General features: G+C 42.4%; 3 protein-coding genes across 6 annotated transcripts in view; 2 read left to right on the top strand and 1 right to left on the bottom strand.

The window, feature by feature from the left end:
- Positions 1-5,478, top strand: part of LOC127626122 (LIM domain-binding protein 1) — a 48,315-nt gene extending 42,837 nt beyond the window's left edge. For all 3 annotated transcript variants that reach the window (XM_052101693.1, XM_052101694.1, XM_052101695.1), the window contains exons 6-11: positions 1-72; positions 1,977-2,099; positions 2,606-2,689; positions 2,772-2,895; positions 2,973-3,121; positions 3,830-5,478. The exon at positions 1-72 is cut by the window's left edge and continues 101 nt beyond it. In XM_052101693.1, the coding sequence (XP_051957653.1) occupies positions 1-72; positions 1,977-2,099; positions 2,606-2,689; positions 2,772-2,895; positions 2,973-3,121; positions 3,830-4,060 (783 nt within the window). In that variant the 3' untranslated portion in view covers positions 4,061-5,478. The remainder of the gene's footprint in view (positions 73-1,976; positions 2,100-2,605; positions 2,690-2,771; positions 2,896-2,972; positions 3,122-3,829) is intronic.
- A 2,452-nt stretch (positions 5,479-7,930) lies between these two features.
- On the bottom strand, positions 7,931-16,115 carry rfc4 (replication factor C (activator 1) 4). The gene is made up of 11 exons (XM_052101698.1): positions 15,970-16,115; positions 15,555-15,663; positions 13,898-13,976; positions 13,736-13,815; positions 13,396-13,515; positions 13,163-13,306; positions 8,782-8,902; positions 8,577-8,702; positions 8,422-8,502; positions 8,230-8,343; positions 7,931-8,157 (listed from the first exon to the last, which is right to left on the bottom strand). The coding sequence occupies exons 2-11, from the start codon at positions 15,653-15,655 to the stop codon at positions 8,062-8,064; spliced, it is 1,062 nt and encodes a 353-aa protein (XP_051957658.1). The 5' UTR covers positions 15,656-15,663; positions 15,970-16,115; the 3' UTR covers positions 7,931-8,061.
- Positions 16,116-17,425: 1,310 nt separating this feature from the next.
- Positions 17,426-27,340, top strand: part of LOC127626100 (son of sevenless homolog 1-like) — a 50,184-nt gene continuing 40,269 nt past the window's right edge. For both annotated transcript variants that reach the window (XM_052101657.1, XM_052101656.1), the window contains exons 1-2: positions 17,426-18,464; positions 26,059-26,184. In XM_052101657.1, coding sequence (XP_051957617.1) covers positions 18,378-18,464; positions 26,059-26,184 — 213 coding nt within the window. In that variant the 5' untranslated portion in view covers positions 17,426-18,377. The remainder of the gene's footprint in view (positions 18,465-26,058; positions 26,185-27,340) is intronic.

Genomic DNA, 27,340 nt, shown 5'->3' with positions numbered 1-27,340 from the left:
AACAACTTTGTGTCTCTAGACTGCGATCAGTGCACGATGGTCACACAAAATGGCAAACCCATGTTCACACAGGTGAGTGTGTGTGTGTGTGTGTGTGTGTGTGTGTGTGTGTGTGTGTGTGTGTGTGTGTGTGTGTGTGTGTGTGTGTGTGTGTGTGTGTGTGTGTGTGTGTGTGTGTTTTACAGAAATAGTAATGTAATGTGAATTTCAATGGTATTTCTGGATGCACAGTTGAAGTCAGAAGTTTACATACTCTTTAGCCAAAAACATTTAAACTCACAATTCCTGACATTTAATAGTTTGTGAAATTTAAGAATGTGAAATGTAGAATAATAATAGAGATAATTATTTAGTTCAGCTTTTATTTCTTTTATCACATCCCCAGTGGGTCTGACGTTTACATACACTGTTAGTATTTTGGTAGCATTGCCTTTACATTTCAGCTTTGGGGGGAATGGGGGGAATTTGTCCTGGCCAAATTCCCCCCATTGGCCCCCATCTATCATGGCCTCATATTAATCTCCATCCCTGAATTGGCTACATCACTCTACTCTCTCCTCCCCACCAATAGCTGGTGTGTGGTGGGCGTTCTGTGCACTATGGCTGCTGTCGCATCATCCCTATGCTATGTAAAGCGCTTTGTCTAGAAAAGCACTATATAAATGTAAGGAATTATTACATTGTTTACCTTGTGTCAAACGTTTTGAGTAGCCTTCCACAAGCTTCTCACAAAAAGTTGTCTGAATTTTGTCCCATTCTTCCAGACAGAACTGGTGTAACCGAGTCAGGTTTGTAGGCCTTGGATTGAGGTCAGGACTTTGTGATGCCACTCCAATACCTTGACTTTGTTGTCCTGAAGCCATTTTGCACAACTCTGGAGGTGTGCTTGGGGTCATTGTCCATTTGGAAGACCCATTTATGACCAAGCTTTAACTTCCTGTCTGATGTCTTGAGCTGTTGCTTCAATATATCCACATAAACTTCCTTCCTCATGATGTCATCTGTTTTGTGAAGTGCACCCGTCCCTCCTGCAGCAAACACCCCCACAACATGTTGCTGCACCCCCATGCTTTACGGTTGGGATGCTGTTCTTCAGCCTTTTCCCTCCAAACATAACGATGGTCATTGTGGCCAAACAGTTCAGACCAGAGGACATTTCCCCAAAAGTCAGATCTTTGTCCCCATGTGCACTTGCAAACTGTAGTCTGGCTTGTTTATGGTGGTTTTGGAGCAGTGGCTTCTTCCTTGCTGTGCAGCCTTTCAGGTGATGTCCATATAGGACTGGTTTTGCTGTGGATCTAGATACTCGTCCACCTGTTTCCTCCAGCATCTTCACAAGGTCCTTTGCTGTTGTTCTGGGATTGATTTGCACTTTTCACACAAACTACGTTCATCTCTAGGAGACAGAATGCGTCTCCTTCCTGAGCGGTGTGATGACTGTGTGGTCACATGGTGTTTATACTTGTGTACTATTGTTTGTACAGATGAACATGGCACCTTCAGGCGTTTGGGAATTGCTCCCAAGGATGAACCAGACTTGTGGAGGTCCACAATTTCTCTTTTGATGTTCCCATAATGTTAAGCAAAGAGGCACTGAGTTTGAAGGTTGGCCTTAAAATACATCCACAGGTACACCTCCTATTCAGGACACCTGTCAGAAGCTAATTGTGTAAAGACTTGACATAATTTCCAAGCAGCTTAAAGGCACAGTTAAGTTAGTGTATGTAAACTTCTGACCCACTGGAATTGTGATTATAGTCAATTAAAAGTGAAACAATCGGTCTGTAAACCATTGTTGGAAAGATTACTTGTGTCATGCACAAAGTAGACGTCCTAAACGACTCGCCAAAACTATAGTTTGCTAATATTAAATCTGCAGAGTGGTTAAAAAATGTGTTTTAATGTCTTCAACCTAACTGTGTGTAAACTTCTGACTTCAACTGCATGTGTGTGAAACTCTCTGCTGATCTCTTCAGGTGTGTGTGGAGGGCCGTTTGTACCTGGAGTTCATGTTTGATGACATGATGAGGATAAAGACGTGGCATTTCAGCATCCGGCAGCACAGAGAGCTCATTCCCCGCAGCATCCTGGCCATGCATGTCAGTCACAGATAAACCGCCTGACACTATTATATATGCCTGATAAATACTAGAGGACTTGTGTCATTTTGTTTAGAAGTGAAGTTATAAAAGGGAACCAGCATGGTCTCTGGAGTTTAGGATAAACACATATAGCGTTGGGCATCGGGGTAACAATATAGTTATTGCTGGACATTTGACAAAAGATTATTCCTTTTGAAATGTCCAGGTTTGGCATATACAAACAGTCTGTGAAATGTTTGAATATAAATATTAATCATGTGAAAGTGTCTCTGGATAATCCTGGGAATTTAATACATATATTTCATCTCATTTGATTATTATGCGTCTTTATTTTGAACTTGTATGCTAACCGAAAGATTAGTGATAACAAATGAACTATAAATCTGGAATCTGCTTCACATTAAACAAAGGACTTAAAATGACTAATATTAGTGTTATTGGGAAATTACTATTATATAACTGATAGTTCCCTCTCTACATTCTGTGTGTTTTGACTCTGTCAGGCTCAGGACCCACAGATGTTGGATCAGCTGTCCAAAAACATCACCAGATGTGGCCTGTCCAACTCCACCCTCAACTACCTCCGAGTGCGTGCACATTCATTCATCTAGACATCGTTCTGTACCATTCAGCAGATCAGCACATTTGCATTTTACTTCTCTGTTTTAGTTGTGTGTGATCCTGGAGCCCATGCAGGAGCTGATGTCCAGACACAAGACGTACAGTCTGAGTCCCAGAGACTGCCTGAAGACCTGCCTGTTCCAGAAGTGGCAGAGGATGGTCGCTCCACCAGGTCAGAAATCAGTCTTTCCCTTCTCATAGATTGTACCATTGTTTGTGTTGTTTTAAGGCTTGTCTGTGTCTCTGCAGCTGAACCAGCCAGACAGGCACCGAGTAAACGGCGGAAGCGGAAGATGTCTGGTGGCAGCAACATGAGCGCAGGTGGCGGCGCTAATAATAACAGCAACAGCAAGAAGAAAAGCCCAGCGAACAGCTTCCCGCTGTCCAGTCAAGTTCCTGTGAGTAGCCAATCAGATCACTGCATTACAGTCAGGCCAAGAACTGGTTCTGTTTTTCAAAACATACCAGAACAGTCAATACACTCAAACGTGAATTCTTGGGGCCGTGTCTGTTTCGCTGTTTACGTCTCTCGTCCACACTAGAGCGCTGGTTTTGGTTGCTCAGGAGACCTGACTGGAGTCTCTCAGCACACCCTGGATTCAAACTCATGACTCCAGGTGTGCTGATCAGCGTTAATACTCTCTGAGCTCCACAGGCCCCCCCGAATCATTACATTATAATTTTCCAACTCGCATCCAAGTTTGCAACTTCAAATAATTTGTCTGTCCACACTGTATGTGGAAACACTCCCCAAAACAACACAACAATCAGGACATATGTCAAGTTTAAAGGTTATGCGGTGTGGGGGTTTGTAGACGTAGCGCAATAAAGCCGTGGCGCAATAAAGCCGTGGCGCAATAAAGCCGTGGCGCATTAAAGACGTGGCGCATTATTATACAAATTATATTTGTAATGTTGGAACTTTTGATTGTTTTGTCGTATCAACACAAAGTTTTACTCACAGTTGACATGATCGGAAACAAAACAAAATCAGTTTTTCAGAGTCACCTTATTACACTCAGAAAGTATCATAAAAGTGGTTGATTTTGTAAAGATATAATTTTTCACCTGCTGATGGTTTCTGCTGTGCTCTTCGCTCTGTGCAGGATGTGATGGTGGTGGGAGAGCCCACTCTGATGGGGGGGGAGTTTGGTGACGAGGACGAGCGTCTGATAACGCGGCTGGAGAACACGCAGTTTGATGCGGCCAACGGCATCGATGACGAGGACAGCTTTAACAACTCGCCCGCTCTCGGCGCCAACAGCCCCTGGAATAACAAACCGCCATCCAGCCAAGAGGGCAAGAACGACAACCCCACTTCACAAGCGTCTCAGTGAGACTCAGGGCGAGGGGGCGGGGCTGGGGACAGCCAATGGGAGCGTTGGGTATCAAACAGGAAGAGGTTGCAGCCATTCGGTCAAGGGTCAACTTATTCATCTACCTGCAGGACGACGCCCAGCGCTGGACTTCCTGTGTCAGAGGAAACAGACACCAGAGATGAGCGCCGAACCACAACACACAAACAATTTCATCAACACAAACAGGACTGAGTGAATCTAGTGACACCGGTTCATATTTCACCACAAAATCAAAACTCAATGAGTACGTCCATTCGGAATAATACGAATTACCGTCAGACATCGAGGGGTGATCTCACAAAACCCGTCAAGAACATGTCCTGGTCAAATTTAACCTCAACTCAAAACCATTCTCAAATTATATTTGCATTGTGACATTCTTTTCAGGGCACTTAAACACATTTTACCCCTCAATGCACGTCTGGATGTCCAGAGATGATCGTCATTCCTCACATATTTATGATGAAATCAGTGATGATGAAAGGAGTACCGCTGTGATGTATAAATACAGTACTGGAAATCTCATGATGACCATCTTTTGCCCACTTTACAGTAATGAGAATGTCAAAAATGTGCGTAACTCCTGAAAATAATGTCACAATGCTCCTGCTGTTTAATATCCGGGAAGGATTCACATTTTGCAGAGTTTGCTCTGTGTTTTATACCGGCCTCTATTTCCCTAGAACGTTTTTATTCCATTTATTTTCTCTTTTTTTTACCGATGTTGAAAGCTGCAAACCAAGGAGTAACTGGACCGTCGTGGTCCTAAAAGATTTCAACCCTCAGATTTTATTGGTTTGTATAATTTTGGAAAGAGTCATTTAGTGTGGGCTTTGATTGATTTGTGTGTACTTGTGCTTGTATATTTAAGGTAGTAGCAGAGTTGTGTATAACTGTATTGAGATGTATTCCTCCTTAGAGTTACATAAAGCCATTCTGATCTAATGTATCATGAAAGATAAAACACATCAACCTCGTCTTCACCCCTCTTAATTATGATTTTTTCATTTGTGTAAATCTGATGGATTCAAATCAAGGGCACAGTCTCCATGTTTGTTTTTATTCAATATTAATCTTTACATGGATTTCAATGATTGACGTTTTGTTTTTGTCCATCTCTTGGTTTTACTTTGTGAAGCGAGACCAAGCGTGGGCAACTAGTCATGTTTTTATCTTCACCCAATTCTGCTGAGGACTTCAACAATTTTTGTACTTTTTGATTGTTTTGGTTTCCCCGGGTTAATTTGAATGAATTAAAGGTCTGCACTTGTAATTGAAATAAATCCGCAACCTTTTCCTCTTTTAACCTTCCTTGTAGAGATGTCCCTGTTTGATATGACTTTTTCTTAATTTCTGCCCTTGATTAAATTAATGTATGGAACCAATAAAATATGAATTTTCACTTAAATGGTTCCTGTTACTTTGTGATGCTGTTGCAGTATTGATTATTGTTGCAATATTTAGTTCGGCACGACAGAGAACATCGTTATGAAAATGTAACGGTGCTGTAATCGATTTGAGCCTTTGTAGAATTTCCCCAATCTGTCCAGCTGAGCTGTTGAATTAGCCACGCCCCTTCTTTCAAAACCCCGCCCTCCAAAGATCCCCAATGAGCTTGATTGAGGGCAGAAACGGTTATTATAAACAACAGCAGCTCAACAGCGCCCTCAACTGACAACTGTTATGAACAGAATGGCATAAAGATGTCATTAAGTATCAATAATTAGCTGCAACTACAACACTGAGAATGTGCAAAATGATGGACTGGGACAAAGCGACAGAGATGAGGACACATTTTTGTTTGAGTCTAGAGCCATCACAGAGACTGGTGAGATATCTCAGTGTTTTATTTTTGCATACCTTTCCATGAAAGAATATAATTTTTAGAGTTTTTATTATATATTTGTGCAATCTGACCATGCTGTTTAAACGGGTTGATGAACGGATATACAAAACAGGATTTTCTTTAAAAATATGCTATTTCTATGTAGTAGGCCTACCAAAGTCTCAGGAAGTTATTTCCAGTCATGATAGTGCAGCTCGTATTTACTTGAATGGAGAAACAGAGAAATCTCAATAATGTTGTTCAAGATTAAGATCAAAGATCATATTTCAAATCAGTAGTAAAATCTGACAACACTGGAATCCTAAATTGTGCCCCTTTACCTCTGATAACGCTAAAAACCACAATTTTCCCAGCTTGTATAGCTAATGCGCATGCGCGTTCTTGAGTTGATTGACGTGTGCAGTCTGTATCTAAAATGTGATTGGCTCGTTTACGCGTAAGGCGGGACTTCCTTTATACATCTGTTGACCGAAGTGGCCCGTCTCTGCTAAATCTCTGTTATTAATTTTAATGTTTTACTAAATGTACATCAGTGATATAGAAGGTAAAATGTTATTTTTTTTTAAAGGTTATTATTGAAAGTTATGTGTCTCCAACTAGCATTTTTAGTCTAGAACCTGAAATGATATTACAGACGCACCATTATTTCACATTTGCAGATTGTGTGTCTGAAAGGGTGAATGTAATCTCTCAGCTGTCCAGTGACATTTAAACACGGAGAATGTTATCAAATGACATTTCTGTATCAGTCTGCGTGAATTAATTTAGTATGAAATCGACAGTGAACTGAAGATCAGTGGTGCAAAACAGTTCATGAGAAATACAAATATATTTACTGACATCTAGAGGTTCAACAAAACACTTCTACACTTCCGGTCATCGATCGTTCGTTTTATTTAGCAATTATTCACATTATTCACAAGGTTTTGTGTATTGTGTAATGTACGTATTCGGAACATGAAGTTGTAAAATTGCATTAAATACTACTTTGTAATTTTGATGTTCTAATGATCATAAATTTGCATTTAAGTTCAATTTAAATTAATTGTCCTGACATTCATGTTTCTATGAACTGATCAGATGTTTGACGTGATATTCGAAAACTAGCTTTGGGCTAAAATCAAATAAAACTTCTCTAATTATTACTCAGCTCAACAGAAATATTTGATGTTAGATATTCACCATGGTTTAATATATTGAAGTGTTCCACACGAAGACAGATATCAGACAGAATCGAAAAGGGCCGGAATTTTTTAAATAGTTTTGTGTTGCCTCGCAATAAATTTACCATTGAACTAAAATAACCATATTTTATCCTTGATATTTGTAGAAAAACAGTACAAATACAGGAAAACAAAACTATAGCAGAAACACCACAACTGAGTGGTGGCTCAGTGGTTGAGGCTCAGGGTTACCAACCAGAAGGTTGGGGGTTCAAGCCCCAGCACCACCAAGATGCCACTGTTGGGCCCTTGAGCAGACGGGTTGCTCCGGGGGGATTGTCCCTGTAATAAGTGCTCTGTATAATACATTGGTAATCAGAAGGTTGCTGGTTTGATCCCCACAGTCACCACCATTGTGTCCTTGAGTAAGACACTTAACTCCAGGTTGCTCCGGGGGGATTGTCCCTGTAATAATGCATTGTAAGTCACTTTGGATAAAAGCATCTGCCAAATGCAGAAATGTAAATGTAACTCAAAACCACCTTAGGGAACAACCTTATTTCAGTTAAATAATTCTGGCCCTGTCCTCTCAAGGGCTCCGTATGAAACTGCTTTGAAACAATGACTTGATTTTAATTCATATAATTTGTCGTGAAGCGTCTCGCCTCAGAAATCTGTTTTTGACACACAGGTGACACATTGAACTGCCCAAAATCTCTACAGCTCTTATGTTGACAAATGAACTTAACTGTGTGTTTGGAATTGAAAAACACCCCCCTCTTGTAGTACATAGAAAAATGTTAAAAACAAGTAAAACACGACTAACAACAAACTATTGCAAACAATGTTTTTTAATGGAAAAGTACACAAAGGTGAAACTACAGTCTGGGCAGTTATTTGGTAAATAAAGAGTGCCAATGCTGATTGGTCAGTCGAGGTGTTCTGTAGAATGAATCGGAGATGCTGATTGGTCAGGTGTTTTGTGTGGCCTGCTGCATGATGACAGCACAGAGACTCAGTAACTGCAGATACTCGTCTGCCCCGTCTGCCAGACACTTATCCACCTCCTGAAACACACAACACACATGAACATCTGTGCGGGTGAGTTCCAGTAGAACAGAGCGACTTTGATCACTCACCGCCATTTTCTCTGTGATGACAGACTTCTGTTTATCATTCAGCTTCTCCTCAATAATGACGTCGTGTAACTGGTTGAGAATATTTGTTGCGGCGTACCCCTGATCGATCATGTCCTGTTCAAGTACAGACGAGGTTTAAATGCAGTTTCAGGAGTTCAGTTTTGACATTTGAAAGTGTGTTTCAGTCTTTACCTTCACAGCAACCTCAAGTTTCTCAAAAGTGCCTCTGTAACAGATCTGCAGCAGACTGTCGATCACTTTGGGTGGAACCACCTTAAAAAAGGAAAAACAGTTTTTAACACTTAGTTGGAAAGCTGGAAGAGTCTCGGGCGAGTGTGTTCACGCACCCCTGCGATCTCGATGATGATTTGTTCGGTGATTTCTCTCTCAGCGTTCAGTCTGGCGGCACACTGCAGATATGTTATGGCTTTCCTCAGATCTCCCTCCGACACTTTCACCAAAGCTTCAATTCCCTTCAACACAAACAGCACCAAACGCTTGTCAGCAGCATCACAGAAGCACAGAACCGGTGTTTAATTCATGACCTCTGACCTCTTCACTGTATTTCAGATGCTCTTTGTCACAGATCTCCAGCAGACGCTGCCGTTGAATGTCGTTGGCCAGAGGTTTGAAACGAAACTTTGAGCATCTGGACGTCAGCGGCTCAATGATCCTGAAACAAGAAGCATTATGGGAAAGAAGACACTGTTGTTATCGGCTCTCACGGCTTTTGAACAATTCACTTCAATAACAGTTTCAGTCCACATATGTGGATATTGCATAAAACTCGCTGGATTGAAACACCAAAATGCAAAAACAAAAGTAATTTATTACATTTAATTAAACTTTCATTACCGTTTCTATTGTGCACCTATTTCTCCAGAAGTGATGATTTTAGTAAATGATGCTTTATGACAATATTTGTATAAATTTAATTCACAACTTGCTGGAAAACGACCGACTTTCCAGTGTTGGGTCAGTTACTCAAAAGTAATCCACTACAAATTACCCTACACTACAAAAAAGTAATTGTATTACTAATTATTTTACTTGTAAGTTACTGAAAAGTTTTAGTTTGTTTTGCTCATGAATTGAAAATAACATCTATATTTCCTCGTTTATTGGTGCACACCATTAATACACTCAACACGACACGTTTCTCCCTTGTTACCAAACACGCTTCAGCAACTCAATTTGAATTCTACTTAAATTTTACTATATCTGTAACCCAAGTAATGTACCTGAGAGCCAGTAAATGTAATCAGATTACTAGAATGATGATTTGAGCTGATTAAATATGTATGTGCTACTTTGTAACTTGTAGCAGCTAATACATATACAAAAATACAAATAACATTTCTAGATCATATCGTTTTCATAAAAATGTATGTACTGATATGTGGACAGCGGGAATAAGTTGTGAAAGTTTAAATGCAACCTATCAAAATGTTTTGAGTGTTGATTATGATGTTTTTGTGACGTTACATCATAAATTATCATAATTAATTCAGATTGAATGTAATGTCCAGCATCATCCAATCACAGACAATCATGTTCAAATAAAATATTATAAATGTTGAATCTATGAACTGATGATCATTGAGTGATCCAAACATCATCTGCAGCCTGAAACTGAACTTCTGATCCGATTTTAGGAGTTAACGCACTTAACTGCATAGAGAGCTATAGGATGCTCCCTTGCTCCCTATTTAGTGCATGACTTAACCTCCAGTGTGCTGTCTGTCTGCACTGGTCTCAGAACAGTTATAGGAGAGCTATAGGATGCTCCCTTGCTCCCTATTTAGTGCATGACTTAACCTCCAGTGTGCTGTCTGTCTGCACTGGTCTCAGAACAGTTATAGGAGAGCTATAGGATGCTCCCTTGCTCCCTATTTAGTGCATGACTTAACCTCCAGTGTGCTGTCTGTCTGCACTGGTCTCAGCACAGTTATAGGAGAGCTATAGGATGCTCCCTTGCTCCCTATTTAGTGCATGACTTAACCTCCAGTGTGCTGTCTGTCTGCACTGGTCTCAGAACAGTTATAGAGAGCTATAGGATGCTCCCTTGCTCCCTATTTAGTGCATGACTTAACCTCCAGTGTGCTGTCTGTCTGCACTGGTCTCAGAACAGTTATAGAGAGCTATAGGATGCTCCCTTGCTCCCTATTTAGTGCATGACTTAACCTCCAGTGTGCTGTCTGTCTGCACTGGTCTCAGAACAGTTATAGAGAGCTATAGGATGCTCCCTTGCTCCCTATTTAGTGCATGACTTAACCTCCAGTGTGCTGTCTGTCTGCACTGGTCTCAGAACAGTTATAGGAGAGCTATAGGATGCTCCCTATTTAGTGCATGACTTAACCTCCAGTGTGCTGTCTGTCTGTACTGGTCTCAGAACAGTTATAGGAGAGCTATAGGATGCTCCCTTGCTCCCTATTTAGTGCATGACTTAACCTCCAGTGTGCTGTCTGTCTGCACTGGTCTCAGAACAGTTATAGGAGAGATGTAGGATGCTCCCTTGCTCCCTATTTAGTGCATGACTTAACCTCCAGTGTGCTGTCTGTCTGCACTGGTCTCAGAACAGTTATAGGAGAGCTATAGGATGCTCCCTTGCTCCCTATTTAGTGAAGACCTAACCTCCAGTGTGCTGTCTGTCTGCACTGGTCTCAGAACAGTTATAGAGAGCTATAGGATGCACCCTTGCTCCCTATTTAGTGCATGACTTAACCTCCAGTGTGCTGTCTGTCTGCACTGGTCTCAGAACAGTTATAGGAGAGCTATAGGATGCGCCCTTGCTCCCTATTTAGTGCATGACTTAACCTCCAGTGTGCTGTCTGTCTGCACTGGTCTCAGAACAGTTATAGGAGAGTTATAGGATGCTCCCTTGCTCCCTATTTAGTGCATGACTTAACCTCCAGTGTGCTGTCTGTCTGCACTGGTCTCAGAACAGTTATAGGAGAGCTATAGGATGCTCCCTTGCTCCCTATTTAGTGAAGACCTAACCTCCAGTGTGCTGTCTATCTGCACGTGTCTCAGAACAGTTATAGGAGAGTTATAGGATGCTCCCTTGCTCCCTATTTAGTGCATGACTTAACCTCCAGTGTGCTGTCTGTCTGCTCTGGTCTCAGAACAGTTATAGGAGAGCTATAGGATACTCCCTTGCTCCCTATTTAGTGCACGACTTAACCTCCAGTGTGCCGTCTGTCTGCACTGGTCTCAGAACAGTTATAGAGAGCTACAGGATGCACCCTTGCTCCCTATTTAGTGAACACTTAACCTCCAGTGTGCTGTCTGTCTGCACTGGTCTCAGAACAGTTATAGGAGAGCTATAGGATGCACCCTTGCTCCCTATTTAGTGCATGACTTAACCTCCAGTTTGCTGTCTGTCTGCACTGGTCTCAGAACAGTTATAGGAGAGCTATAGGATGCTCCCTTGCTCCCTATTTAGTGCATGACTTAACCTCCAGTGTGCTGTCTGTCTGCACTGGTCTCAGAACAGATATAGGAGAGCTATAGGATGCTCCCTTGCTCCCTATTTAGTGCATGACTTAACCTCCAGTGTGCTGTCTGTCTGCACTGGTCTCAGAACAGTTATAGAGAGCTATAGGATGCTCCCTTGCTCCCTATTTAGTGAAGACCTAACCTCCAGTGTGCTGTCTGTCTGCACTGGTCTCAGAACAGTTATAGAGAGCTATAGGATGCTCCCTTGCTCCCTATTTAGTGCATGACTTAACCTCCAGTGTGCTGTCTGTCTGCACTGATCTCAGAACAGTTATAGAGAGCTATAGGATGCTCCCTTGCTCCCTATTTAGTGCATGACTTAACCTCCAGTGTGCTGTCTGTCTGCACTGGTCTCAGAACAGTTATAGAGAGCTATAGGATGCTCCCTTGCTCCCTATTTAGTGAAGACCTAACCTCCAGTGTGCTGTCTGTCTGCACTGGTCTCAGAACAGTTATAGAGAGCTATAGGATGCTCCCTTGCTCCCTATTTAGTGCATGACTTAACCTCCAGTGTGCTGTCTGTCTGCACTGGTCTCAGAACAGTTATAGGAGTGCTATAGGATGCTCCCTTTCTCCCTATTTAGTGCACGACTTAACCTCCAGTGTGCTGTCTGTCTGCAGTGGTCTCAGAACAGTTATAGAGAGCTATAGGATGCTCCGATGCTCCCTTGCTCCCTATTTAGTGCATGACTTAACCTCCAGTGTGCTGTCTGTCTGCACTGGTCTCAGAACAGTTATAGAGAGCTATAGGATGCTCCCTTGCTCCCTATTTAGTGAAGACCTAACCTCCAGTGTGCTGTCTGTCTGCACTGGTCTCAGAACAGTTATAGAGAGCTATAGGATGCTCCCTTGCTCCCTATTTAGTGCATGACTTAACCTCCAGTGTGCTGTCTGTCTGCACTGGTCTCAGAACAGTTATAGAGAGCTATAGGATGCTCCCTTGCTCCCTATTTAGTGCATGACTTAACCTCCAGTGTGCTGTCTGTCTGCACTGGTCTCAGAACAGTTATAGGAGAGCTATAGGATGCTCCCTTGCTCCCTATTTAGTGCATGACTTAACCTCCAGTGTGCTGTCTGTCTGCACTGGTCTCAGAACAGTTTGAAATGCATCTTATTTTCATCATAACTCCATATAAAGCCTCTGAAAGACACATTTATCAGTTTTTGCATGAACTAATTTATTCTCAATCTGATAATGACAGTAAATATAGGAATGCATTTATTAATGTTTATGAATATAACTGCATTATACAGTGAAATTCAACATAAAATATCACAGTTATATTAAGAAGTAAAATGACCCACAGATGTTAATGTTGAAAGTAATTGAAAATAACATGTTTTTTCAACTTTTGTCTGAATAATGTCCCAGAAAGAGTATACTCTTAAAAAACTGGAACACGGAAACCCATGATGTGTTTGTGTTCACACTGACCTGCTGACATAGTTACAGATGAGACAGAAGCGTGTGGTTCGAGACTCTTTCTCCATGGTGCGCCTGAGAGCCGCCTGAGCAGCGCCCGTCATCGAATCCGCCTCGTCCAGGATTATTATCTTAAACGGAGGGCAAGACTTCCCGCTGCGGTTCAGAGAGGAAAACCCATATTCAGAAACACCAGATCAGTTTATACGTGCAGAAACACGAGCATTTAATCGTTCGTCACTCACTCTGATCGTGAACCGGCCACCGTGAGCTGAGCGAACCGCTTCACCTTCTCACGGATCACCTGAATGCCGCGTTCGTCAGACGCGTTCAGCTCCAGAACTCTCTGCCGGTACAGCTCAGGTCTACACACAAACACAACTGCACATGAGTCAACATCAAGATCAGATATTAGTTAAGTCATAATTACACCATAATAACACAAATCATGAAACATATTTTACTTATTCAAATGGTCAAACAATGACACAACAATTTCAGCACTACCTAGTAGGGGGTGTGGCAACACCCCAAAACTCCCCCTGTGAGGAGAACAACAGATCAAGATGAATTCACAGGTTTTACCCATAAAGCTCTCTGGAAGCTGCGAGGATGGTGGAAGTCTTTCCTGTTCCAGGAGGCCCATAAAATAGCAGGTTGGGAAGCTACAAACACAAAAGAAACATTTTACACCATTTGAACATTAGTGAATCTGCTGTTGTAAACAAACAGTAAACAATCACTCACATCAGCGCCCTCTAGAGACTTCTTCAGTACTGCAACCACCTCCTCTTGAAAGGCTACTTCATCCACACACTTTGGTCTACTGCAGAGATGACATCACGAATACATTCACATAAAAACAGAGACAAACGGCGCATGCACAAATCTTTATAGAAATGGTTTACCCAAAAATGTGTAACACAAACAAAGATATTTTGATGGTGATATGATGTGAATATATCCACAGAATGCAAGTCAAAGGGGTCTAAAGCCTTGTTTATACTTGATGCAGCCGTTGTTAGCATGAATGACACCAACGCGGCGTTGGCGCCGCAAGCCCTCATTTCGCGCAGTCGTGCACACTCCAATTTCCATGACTCGGGCGAACAGTGCACGTTACTTCGAGGCAACACTCGCTGAACAGATACTTCTGTGTGTACAAGCACATCTATGATCCGCCATGCAGATAAAAGTATTATATAAAACAAGTAATAATAGTAAAGAAATAAAAAAAGGAGTTTCAAAATACAATTATTTATTATTTTTACAAAGCTTTACTATCTTATGATAACACTGCAGTTCTATCAGAAATATATTAGGTTTATTTTGACTCCAGTCAGGACTCCTTAGCAACCAAATTGGCCCGGTTGCTAGGGAGGGTAGAGTCACATGGGGTAACCTCCTCGTGGTCGCTATAATGTGGTTCTCGCTCTCGGTGGGGCGTGTGGTGAGTTGTGCGTGGATGCCGAGGAGAATAGCATGAAGCCTCCACACGAGCTACGTCTCCATGGTAACACGCTCAACAAGTCACGTGATAAGATGCGCGGATTTATAGTTTCGGACGCAGAGGCAACTGAGACTCATCCTCCACCACCCAGATTGAGGCGAGTCACTACGCCACCGCAAGCACATTGGGAATTATTTTCCAACCAATTCATCTTATGGATAAAGAATCTTTTATTACAAAGATTCATAAAGATTTTAAGTCATTGTAATTTGACCTTGTTCTGGCAAACTACTTGTCATTACTACTGTCTGCTGATTCACGTGATATTATTCTGTTGTATAACGCCATAGAAAATTCAACGCCAGCACGTCAAGTATAAACGCCTCTAGAATTTGGGGAGGTGTGTGCACAATCTGTGGTGCGGTGTGCTGCCAGGCAAAAGCATAAACAAGCCTTAAGCTCCAAAAAGAACAAAGGCACCATAAAGGTAATCCAAATGATTGCAGTGGTTTAATCCATGTCTTCTGAAGTGATATGATCAGTTTTGGGTGAGAAACAGACCAAAGTGTAAGTCCTTTTTCAATATAAATCTTGACATCTACAGTCTCCTCAGTGCGATCATGATTTGAAGCTCGATTACGCTTCCTCTTAACACTTGAGCCATGCACAGAGTACGCTTTACACACTTCAGAAGACTTGGATTAAACCTCTCGAGTCATACGGAGGACCTTTATGGAAGTGTTGACTTGCACTGTACAGATATACCTTAAATCATCTAAATATCTTAATTTCAGTTCTGCAGAAGAAGTCATATGAATTAGAAACGTAATAACTCTCAGATTACATTAATACAAGGGCGTAGATTTGGCATTGATTATCCCCCCTGGAATCTACACCCCTGTATAAATATATCATATATATATATATATATATGTAGATATGATGAAGTCTCACTATTTCTCCACCCATGGCACAGCTTTCTGCTTCTTCTCTCCAGATGAGGGTTTCTGCACTTTAACACTCTGTGATGAAGATCCTTTTAAAAACGCCTGCATGTCTCCTTCTAGAAATATTTCACGTGAGTAAAGAGAAAACACTGCTGTAATCTTATGACCATTCATCATCACAATATATTTCAGAAATTATCACTAAGCACTATATCATATTTTCATAATCAGCTAGTTTGACACAGATACAAATAGAGAAGATCAATATAAAGAGAGATCGATGAATCCGTGTTCACATATGAAGCTATAACACTTTATCTCCTCATAAACACGTCTCAGAAACTCTCACATGTGGATGTAGAAATGCTCAGAAACCAAAAATCACTGATGCCACTAGAAGAAAAGTTTAGAAATGCTTTTACCTGAAGCTGACGAGATGTAAAGAAGAAGATAACTGATAATAAATGTATTTATAATTAATCAAATCAGACTAAAGTCGTTATGTTTAAATATGTTTATATCCGAGTTTGTTGACACTCTACGTGCAGCCAGATTCCCGCCAGACGCGCTGATGACGTCAGGATGAGTGCGTGCACGTCACTGCCGCACGCGACTCCACTCGGAAACACAACTTCCTGTTGAATTTCAAAATTAAAGCCCTCTAAAATGTCATACACGCTGTTTTCTATCAACTCTTATAGATATTTAAAGAAAAGTTCCCGAATGAGGCTGGCCAGACCGCAGTCGCGCGCTGGAGCTGCTGACTGGACTTTGACTTAATTAAATGTTTCCGTTATGGTTATTTTGACAGTTCATTTCAACAGGACCAGTCTAGAATATTCTGTCTAGTGTCCTGTACGACAGTAATGACAGAGACCACCACACACAGGCTATTACATCTAGGACTGTCTCATTGAATGATCATTAAAAACATCATATTTGGTCCCATTTATTTACATGGTCATATCTTTTAATCAGCTTTGTAGATTCATTAAAAATGTCTACACATATTCTATTCTTTAAGTAACTAAACATACCTCCTAAAATAACCATAGCAGGAAAATTAAATAAGGAAGCAGTCATTATAGTGATTCAAGCCAATATGTAGAGTTTTTGAGAATACAAAAAAAAAAAAAAAATACAAGCAGTATATCAAAACTATTTTAACCCTTGAGCGTTATAAAAGTTACTCAGAGGTCCTTAGAGGACAAAAATGTCTGCATCAAAAACTGCCATAATAATATCATATATTAATTTTATTTTCCACTTTCACTGATTTGGATTTCTTAAACAACATCAGTCCTGATTATAACTACCATATAGTCATTAATTTTCAGGATTTTAACCCTTTAAATGCCAGTTTGTTTACATAATGCCACTGTTGTTTTCCACACACACTGCTATAAACAGAGAATAGGGGAAAGCATGTATTTGCTCAGTTGGCCAAACACGAGAATAATGGCGTCATCTGATGGAAAATATTACAAATGTACATTTTGAAGCCAGAGCTCCAGAATGAAAGCATAATCTAGAATTCATGATTTTATGCTTTAATGACATTGAGCTCAAATATTGCAGTTTTAATATGTTTCACTGGGGACATTTTTGTGTCACAAAAATGTCCCAAATTTCGCACAAGGGTTAACATCTAAAACATTGTTGCTAACAAGCTGTGAGATTGTGCCCGTGCTTTCGTTATTTAGTAGTTATACTTCAGATTTTACATTATTAAACGTATATATTTACTGTATTATATCCTTAGACTATTATACTTGTGTATATTTTCCTGGCACTAAACGATGATTGGAGAGATCTGTAATCTATGCGCTCTGTTAGTTCTGTCTGCGCTGAAGACGTGCGTCATTGCGTCATCACACGCTCAGTGTTGTTGGAACGGCGCAGAGATTCCGTCTTTTATACCTTCGGTTTTCCTCTCACTTTGGACTTTTGCGCTTCATCTGATGTCCGGGTGTTTGTTCTTGCTGTTCCGGAGCGGCGTGAGGCGTGAGTGACGTGGAACGCGCTGTTTTTAGATTCTGGGGCGTTTTATTGCGCATATTCATGAACCGCCCGAATGAACGCGGATCAATAAAACACTGCGATCTGATTAAACATCTAAATACAATACTCTCATCTGATCAGACATCAATATTAAAACACCGAGGCACGTGAACACTGAGCCTTTCGACGCGTCAGCGTGGGCCTTTAGTCCAGAATCCTCAAGCTGATCAGTCTGATCGATACATGATCAGTAACTGATACTGAGGACTACAAACATCCTCCTGAACCTGGAGGAGTCGCGCCCACACTAATATGCACATAATTATATCAGATACACGCACCTCTATCTTCATACCTGAGATGACTGGTACTCGATCAATAACTGATCAATAACACATGCTGAGGACCTCAAACATCCACATGGACCTAGATTTACCAACACCGATCAGCACAGAATTGCTGCACATACACGCACCTTTCTGTCCATCTCTGAGATCCTGGTCAGCCTGATCAATAACACATGCTGAGGACCACAAGCCTCCACCTGACTCTAGATGAGACGCGTGCACACTGAACTGCACAGAATTCCATCAGGCACACACATACCTCTCTCTGCATATGTGAGATCCTGATCAGTATCGGATCAATAACAGATGCTGAAGAGTGATTGACAATATTTCTCGCCTCTGTCCATCAGTGTGTCTCTGGGCTGGTCTGGACACACACCTGTGAGGATGCCATGTTTACACTAGACAGGTGGGCTTTTCCTCTGGCTGGATGTTCTGAGCAGGTGTGTCCAATCAGGTGGATGTGAGACACACATACAGTCATGCAGGCTGCGCCCTTCCAGTACGATTTCTACAGTGAGGAGAACGCACCCAAATGGAGGGGATTACTGGTGCCGTCACTCAACAAGGTAAGACCACCTGTCAATCATCAACACGACAGAGGCCCGATATCTACAGAGCATATATATATATATATATCTGATGGCAGTACTGATATCTGGTCATATTTTAATTCCGATACGATATCTAATGGTAAAAAAATGTCTTAATGATGATACTTAACGATGATACCGATATCTTGATGGCAATATCGATTTCTTATGTTGTTACGAAAACGCGTGTCTATATTTCAGATAATTCCTTTTTATGGAAAATTATTATTGTTAACAAAGTAAAAATAAAAAGTCTTTGATCTCTCTTTTGCAACTATTTATCCCCTTTTCTCCCTAATTTGGAATGCCCAATTCCCACTACTTAGTAGGTCCTCGTGGTGGTGCGGTTACTCGCCTCAATCCGGGTGGCGGAGGACGAGTCTCAGTGTCCTCCGCTTCTGAGACCGTCAATCCGCGCATCTGATCACGTGACTCGTTGTGCATGACACCGCGGAGACTCACAGCATGTGGAGGCTCATGCTACTCTCCACGATCCACACACAACTCACCACACGCCCCATTGAGAGCACCACTAATCACCACCACGAGGAGGTTACCCCATGTGACTCTACCCTCCCTAGCAACCGGGACAATTTGGTTGCTTAGGAGACCTGGCTGGAGTCACTCAGCATTCCCTGGATTCAAACTCACGACTCCAGGGATGTGGTCAGCTTCATTGTCACTCAGCTACCCAGGCCCCAATATCTTGATGGCTAAACTAATACCTGATGGCAATAGTCAAGTCATTTTTATTTTTTCACAACACATATCATTTCAAAGCAGCTTTACAGAATATCACACATTAACAGAAAATTAAACCGTAATATCTATAAAGTCTTAAAGTTATCATTGTGCTGTTTCATTAAATAGGATTATAAATGGTGTATAAATATGTAATAATTAAATAATAATTGTATTAATAACCCCAGTGAGAAGCTGAAAGCGACTGTGGCAAGGAACACAAAACTCCATAAGATGTTGATTAATGGAGAATAATAACCTTGGGAGGGGCCAGTTCCCTCTGACTAACCCCACCCTAACCCTAAACCAGACTCACTGTGGGGGCCAGTTCCCTCTGACTAACCCCACCCTAACCCTAAACCAGACTCACTGTGGGGGCCAGTTCCCTCTGACTAACCCCACCCTAACCCTAAACCAGACTCACTGTGGGGCCAGTTCCCCTCTGACTAACCCCACCCTAACCCTAAACCAGACTCACTGTGGGGGCCAGTTCCCCTGTGACTAATCCCACCCTAACCCTAAACCAGACTCACTGTGGGGGCCAGTTCCCTCTGACTAACCCCACCCTAACCCTAAACCAGACTCACTGTGGGGGCCAGTTCCCTCTGACTAACCCCACCCTAACCCTAAACCAGACTCACTGTGGGGGCCAGTTCCCCTCTGACTAACCCCACCCTAACCCTAAACCAGACTCACTGTGGGGGCCAGTTCCCCTCTGACTAACCCCACCCTAACCCTAAACCAGACTCACTGTGTGGGCCAGTTCCCCTCTGACTAACCCCACCCTAACCCTAAACCAGACTCACTGTTGGGGGCCAGTTCCCCTCTGACTAACCCTAAACCAGACTCACTGTGGGTGTCAGTTCCCCTCTGACTAACCCCACCTTAACCCTAAACCAGACTCACTGTGGGGGCCAGTTCCCCTCTGACTAACCCCACCCTAACCCTAAACCAGACTCACTGTGTGGGCCAGTTCCCCTCTGACTAACCCCACCCTAACCCTAAACCAGACTCACTGTTGGGGGCCAGTTCCCCTCTGACTAACCCTAAACCAGACTCACTGTGGGTGTCAGTTCCCCTCTGACTAACCCCACCTTAACCCTAAACCAGACTCACTGTGGGGGCCAGTTCCCCTCTGACTAACCCCACCCTAACCCTAAACCAGACTCACTGTGGGGCCAGTTCCCCTCTGACTAACCCCACCCTAACCCTAAACCAGACTCACTGTGGGGGCCAGTTCTCCTCTGACTAACCCCACCCTAACCCTAAACCAGACTCACTGTGGGGGCCAGTTCCCCTCTGACTAACCCCACCTTAACCCTAAACCAGACTCCCTTTGGGGGCCAGTTCTCCTCTGACTAACCCCACCCTAACCCTAAACCAGACTCACTGTGGGGGCCAGTTCCCCTCTGACTAACCCCACCCTAACCCTAAACCAGACTCACTGTGGGGGCCAATTCCCCTCTGACTAACCCCACCCTAACCCTAAACCAGACACACTGTGGGGGCCAGTTCCCTCTGACTAACCCCACCCTAACCCTAAACCAGACTCACTGTGGGGGCCAATTCCCTCTGACTAACCCCACCCTAACCCTAAACCAGACTCACTGTGGGGGCCAATTCCCTCTGACTAACCCCACCCTAACCCTAAACCAGACTCACTGTGGGGGCCAGTTCCCTCTGACTAACCCCACCCTAACCCTAAACCAGACTCACTGTGAGGGCCAGTTCCCCTCTGACTAACCCCACCCTAACCCTAAACCAGACACACTGTGGGGGCCAGTTCCCCTCTGACTAACCCCACCCTAACCCTAAACCAGACACACTGTGGGGGCCAGTTCCCCTCTGACTAACCCCACCCTAACCCTAAACCAGACTCACTGTGGGGGCCAGTTCCCCTCTGACTAACCCCACCCTAACCCTAAACCAGACTCTCTGTGAGGGCCAGTTCCCCTCTGACTAACCCCACCCTAACCCTAAACCAGACACACTGTGAGGGCCAGTTCCCCTCTGACTAACCCCACCCTAACCCTAAACCAGACTCACTGTGAGGGCCAGTTCCCCTCTGACTAACCCCACCCTAACCCTAAACCAGACACACTGTGGGGGCCAGTTTCCCTCTGACTAACCCCACCCTAACCCTAAACCAGACTCACTGTGGGGGCCAGTTCCCCTCTGACTAACCCCACCCTAACCCTAAACCAGACTCACTGTGAGGGCCAGTTCCCCTCTGACTAACCCCACCCTAACCCTAAACCAGACTCACTGTGGGGGCCAGTTCCCCTCTGACTAACCCCACCCTAACCCTAAACCAGACTCACTGTGGGGGCCAGTTCCCTCTGACTAACCCCACCTTAACCCTAAACCAGACTCACTGTGGGGGCCAGTTCCCTCTGACTAACCCCACCCTAACCCTAAACCAGACTCACTGTGGGGGCCAGTTCCCTCTGACTAACCCCACCCTAACCCTAAACCAGACTCACTGTGGGGGCCAGTTCCCCTCTGACTAACCCCACCTTAACCCTAAACCAGACTCACTGTGGGGGCCAGTTCCCCTCTGACTAACCCCACCCTAACCCTAAACCAGACTCACTGTGTGGGCCAGTTCCCCTCTGACTAACCCCACCCTAACCCTAAACCAGACTCACTGTGGGGGCCAGTTCCCCTCTGACTAACATCATGAATATAATGATAATATTACTTATTTATAGTGCAAGTTATGCTTTAAAATTATTAAACTACGTAAGTGTTAAGAGTCAGTGTTTAAACATAGATTTTGTATGAACTGTAAGATTAATGATTAATGTCTTTGTAGTTCATCCTGGATTAACTGCAGAACATTGATGCCATTGTCCTTGTTCGGTGGCTGATGTTTTTGTTGGCAATTAATTGATAGACAGTGTATTCAATTTCAAGAGTGTCATCCATTAATAGACAAAGGTGATGCAGACAGAGATCAATGAGGTGCATCGCAGTTCAACATGCAGGTAATTTCAGTGAGGTTTGGTGAGGTCCATCATAAGTCCATGGTTCAGGTAGTGACATATGAAGTATCCAATGTCTTGCAGTTGGAGTTGGCATCACTTCATCCTCTTAAGTCCATTGTAAAAAACCGAAGTGATGTCTGGCTAGCACTGGCTGTAGCACTTTGTCATCATCACTCAGCGGCACGTAGCAGTGGAGTCCGACACCAAGCAGGAATGGAGCCGGCTCTGGTAACCTCGGGATATGAGACATGGAAACAAATAGAATAATATTAGTGTAGATGTCATTCAGTTTTATGCAGAGTTCTAGATCATGATAGATGTTTCTGGTTCCTAGTGGCGTGGTGGTGGTGGTGGTGAAGTGGGCTAAAGCACATAACTGTTCGCTATATGACATCTAGCTCTCTATGTGTTGTAGTTTAGGCTATGTTACGTATGTGACGTCTCAAGGCAGCTAGCAGAGGTTTGGATTAACCAGTTTGTCTGCTTTCTGACCTGAGCCCCAGTTAGTCAAATACTATCACTATTAAGACTATGAGCCAAATTACTAGAGAGGAGAGCTGCACCTTCCCTGGAGGGATGGAGTCCGTCTCTCTTTAGCAAGTCATGTTTACCCCAAAAATTCTTCCAATTGTCTTTAAATCCTATGCTATTCTTCGGACACCACTCAGACATCCAGCCATTCAATGACACTAATCTACTATAAACCTCATCACCATGATGAGCAAGGAGGGGACCAGAGCTTATTACAGTGTCTGACATCGGTTTTGCAAGTTCACCCACCTCTTTAACATTATCTCTAGTGATCTCCTACTGGCGAAGCCGGACATCATTAGTGCTGATATGAATAACAATTTTAGAAAATCTACGTTTAGCATTAGCCAGCACTTGTACATTTGATCTGATGTCAGACGCTCGAGCCCCCGAAATGCAATTAACAGTAGTGGCTGGAGTCTCTATTTCCACGTTCCTTACAATAGAATCACCAATAACAAGGGCTCTTTCAACATGATTCTCAGTGGCTGCATCACTGAGTGGGGAGAATCGATTGGAAACCCTAACAGGAACGGGAGAGTGGTGTCTCTTTGCTGAGCGAGTATGCCGCCGAAACGTCACCCAAATGCCCTGCTGCAGGGGCTCTACAGCCGGAACCAAAGTGTGTGTGTTGCTCGCTGTACTGCCCGCATCCGCAACAGTATCTACCGGCTTCTCTTTCTCACTGACCTCCACTAGTGTTTGGATGAATGTCTCTCATTAAACCTCTCTGTCAGCCTGACTCAATCCCTCACTGCTGACGGAAGAAGCTATAGTAAACATGTGGCATGCAATGCAATGACATGGGAGGATGCCATTATTTACCGCAATTGTTTGTTGTTGTTGTTGTTGTTGTTGTTGTTGTTGTTGTTATGGTTGTTCTTGAGCAGCGAGGGTTTGAGATTGATGTGGTTTAATGTGTTTCCTGATCAGCAGTTGTTTGAGACTGATGCAATAATCCATGTAAAAACAGTGGAGAAAAGGAATCCACGCAGATGAGACGCAAGATATTTACATTAACTTAAAGCCCCTTTCCAGGCAAGTCAAACCATTCGATGGGCATCTTGCATTTCTTTTACACATAACTACATTATAATATAGGAAACATGGACAGAAGTTCATTTGGAGAGGTTTGGAAAACTATATATTAAAAAAACTATAAAACTGTTCCTGTGCACGCGCTTTGTCTTCTGAAGCAAGCTATTGGCTGAGCAGAAAGTGAAAACTCCGGCAGCATTTTCACATAAGTTTGGCATAAACGTGAAATGTACTACTGATGATTAACTCATTAATCAACGTGGCAAACATCCTCAGAGCACTCATGTTTATAACCTGACTGTAACTAATTAGATGCCCCTCAACTGCCCTAAAATAAAAACAAATTCATAAATAACTTTTTTTTTTTTTTTTATGAATAATGGCAAAATAAGTCAAAAGGTAAGCAGTTTCCATCCTTGACTTTGTAACATTGTTCTAACCATTCAAGCAGCTAATGTTAGCATGTTCTCACGTCAGCAATGCAGTTCTCACATGCAATAATTAGTTATATACAAATTAAGTATCAAACCATCTGCTATCACATTTTGTTTGTCTTAAATTATTATACCACATTAATAATTGTATTCCAAGACTATCTGTAAAAATAATTTGCACTATAAACATACATACACTGTGATGTCACCGTGAGCAATAAGTTGCTACAAATACATTTGGGGGGGGGGGCAAAAGATGTATTTATTTATTTGTAGCAATTTCATTGCTCATGATGATGTCATAGTGACCTCATTTTGTTGTTTTAAAAAAATAGTAGAGGTATGATTATTCAGATTATCAACTTTAATTGATTTATTAATTTATCACAAATCACATATTTGCACATAGAAAAACACAGAATCAACATTAACCCCCACTATTACCCCTCCAAATCCCACCCTGGCCCCAACAACGTCCCAGTGGTCGTACATGATATAGACGCACACAAAAAATAAACAATAAAAGATATAATAATAATAATCACATCCATAAATCACAGATATCCACGATCAAGTTCAACTTCCCCATTCCTCTAAATGACCCTTCTTTAAAGGCTGCCACCCTTCCCATCTCAGAGCACCACTCCTGAAATGGGGGTGCTCCAGCCGACCTCCCACCCCTTAATAGTATCTGTCTGGTGATCATGACACTGGTTAAGCCCCAACTCTTTATGTGTCTATTTTCAACATTGATGACCGCCCCATCGCCCAAAATACAGTCTGGGGCAAAATGATATCTGAGTGCCCAATACATCACACACCAAACTCTGAACCTTCAACCAAAACTCCTGGATCTTAATACACCCCCAAAAGACATGGGTTATGTCTCCATCTTCTGATTGGCATCACCAGCAGGTGTGTGCTACTCCCAAAAACAGTACAGAGCAGGTGTCACAGCTGTAAATATCTAAAGAACTGAGATCTGGAATCCCAAAATGTTGAACCAGATTCTCAAAGGATCTCAACACTCTCATACAGGACACCGAGTGTAGTGACCCCCCTCACAATCCACTCTGACCAGCAGAAAGGGGAATTACATCATTTAGGGTTCATATGCTCGAGGCAACATTTAAATGTCTGAATGAAACACTCTGGACACTTTTGTCCATATCGAGTGTAAATGTGAGATAACGGGTGTAATTTAACTTCTCCGGTTAGTTTGATAGAAAGGTTTTGCAATGGTGAAATAGGGGCAAGAACTTCCTGTTCAATACAAAATCAGGGAGGGGCTCTCTCAGGGGGAAGCGACCAATGAGACAAATGTCTGAGACTGAACGCATAATAATAAAACTAAATCTTGGGTAGATCTCGCCCCCCTTTATCAATCGGCCCATGTAACTTACTGAAATGTAACTTACTGAAATGTAACTTACTGAAATGTAACTTACTGAAGTGTAATCTGGGATGTTTCCCATTCCAAATGATAGAGGTACGATTATTAAATATTAAAAAAGTATGAGCAATCAAACATAATGGCCCCGTTTATTTTCTGCCACCCTGTACATGTGTCCGCTTAGGAGTAGAAATGCACAGACGAGAATATTCTTGGTCAAGCATCTGTGGCTGTACTGAATTATGACGACTACACATAACAAGATCACTTGTTCAATATAATCAAGTGTGCTTCTTCAAGTGCTCGTCTTTGTGTCTGAATAAAGGCATTTCTTGTCAGATGTCACTGCGTGACGTCTTACAGGTCCACTGCATTTGGCACATGGCAGGTGTTGATTTCATCCCCTGGTTGAAAGTGTTGTTGTTGTTGTTGTTTGTGTGTTGCAGGTGTTGAATCAGGTGCACCCGAAGCTGTCGTCCCAGCAGGAGGCTCTGCAGTACATCGAGGGTTTGATTCTGGTGCTGCTCAACACGCTCTGTCAGGCGCAGCCACGCACAGTACAGGACGTGGAGGTGAGCGCTGTCACCATGACAACCACTACTTCCGCAAACCAAGCTAGCCATGTTAAAACTTAAATATACATACAAATGCATGATCATATCACCACATGATATTCTACCATGTTCCATACAACACACGATACACACATTGATTCCTGTATCTTATTATATACAGTGGCCTCAAAAAGTAGGATGTTTGCTAAGGTCACACCTTTGGCTTTTATATGAACTTATGCTCCAAATAAACTCTTAAGGTTATGGATATGATGCTACGTGCCCCTTTGTGCCGTGACAAACTGAAGAAATTATGACAGCATATATTGTAGTTTTGTCATTCTGTGTCAACTGAGTTCCCCGGCTCAAAATGTTTTTTTGATATTTTTTTGTACTGGTGAAGATGAAAACAAATGCTAATGTGAAATGCCATTGATCAATATTTACTGAGTAATACAATTTTTTGAAGAGGGGGCTCAACATGAACATTTTTGCCTATGATTCTGGAGCAAAACTACAGGTCAAAAAATAAGATGTCCGCATCATGATTTATTGTTACACAGAGATAAGTTGGTCGATTACTAAAATCACTTGACTTCAGCAGATCTTGTTGCATTATATGCCAATAGTGTCCAAAAACAATAAATAATAAAAATAAATGCTTTTTTGTGTTGTTTTTCATAAGTTGGAGTGCCTATAACTCCAGAAGGGTTAAATATATCAAAATATCCTTTTGGATTCTGATTTAGAACAAACTTTCCTATTTGGATTTAAGGTCCTGTATGGTGATGTCCCAGAGATATAGTGCTCTTAATGTGCCTCCATCAAGAAATTGTTACATTTGACCCATTCTTAATGGATTATAATTGTGTGTGTTGTTATCTTAAGCACATTGTGTTTGTCTATATCTGTGACTTTGATGAAGATGAGATCACATTTAATGACCAATTCATGCAGAAAACCAACTGATTCCAAAGGGTGCACATACTTTTTCTTGTCACTGTATACTACTGCCCCCCCCCCACTCCTCAAGTGCACGGAACTGCTTCCACCCGACACAAGGTGGCGCTATAATTGGAACATTTACATTTTCACTAATAACTCTGGAACCGAATGGGCTAGTTTTAATATTTGTATTTTCCTTCTGAATCCTTCTGTAACCTGTAGTTTTGCT

The sequence above is a fragment of the Xyrauchen texanus genome, chromosome 32 (genome assembly GCF_025860055.1).
Source record: "Xyrauchen texanus isolate HMW12.3.18 chromosome 32, RBS_HiC_50CHRs, whole genome shotgun sequence".
In the NCBI taxonomy this organism is placed as follows: Eukaryota; Metazoa; Chordata; class Actinopteri; order Cypriniformes; family Catostomidae; genus Xyrauchen; species Xyrauchen texanus.
The sequence above is the reverse complement of the archived record's forward strand: the minus strand, read 5'-3'. Positions and strand labels throughout refer to the sequence as shown.

Coding starts and splice junctions, on each gene's coding strand:
- rfc4 (XM_052101698.1), bottom strand. CDS start 15,655: ATGCAGGCGTTTTTAAAAGGATCTTCATCACAGAGTGTTAAAGTGCAG. Junction 8,344..8,421: donor AACTTGAGGTTGCTGTGAAG/GTAAAGACTGAA, acceptor GTACTTGAACAG/GACATGATCGATCAGGGGTA. Junction 8,158..8,229: donor TCATCACAGAGAAAATGGCG/GTGAGTGATCAA, acceptor TGTGTGTTTCAG/GAGGTGGATAAGTGTCTGGC.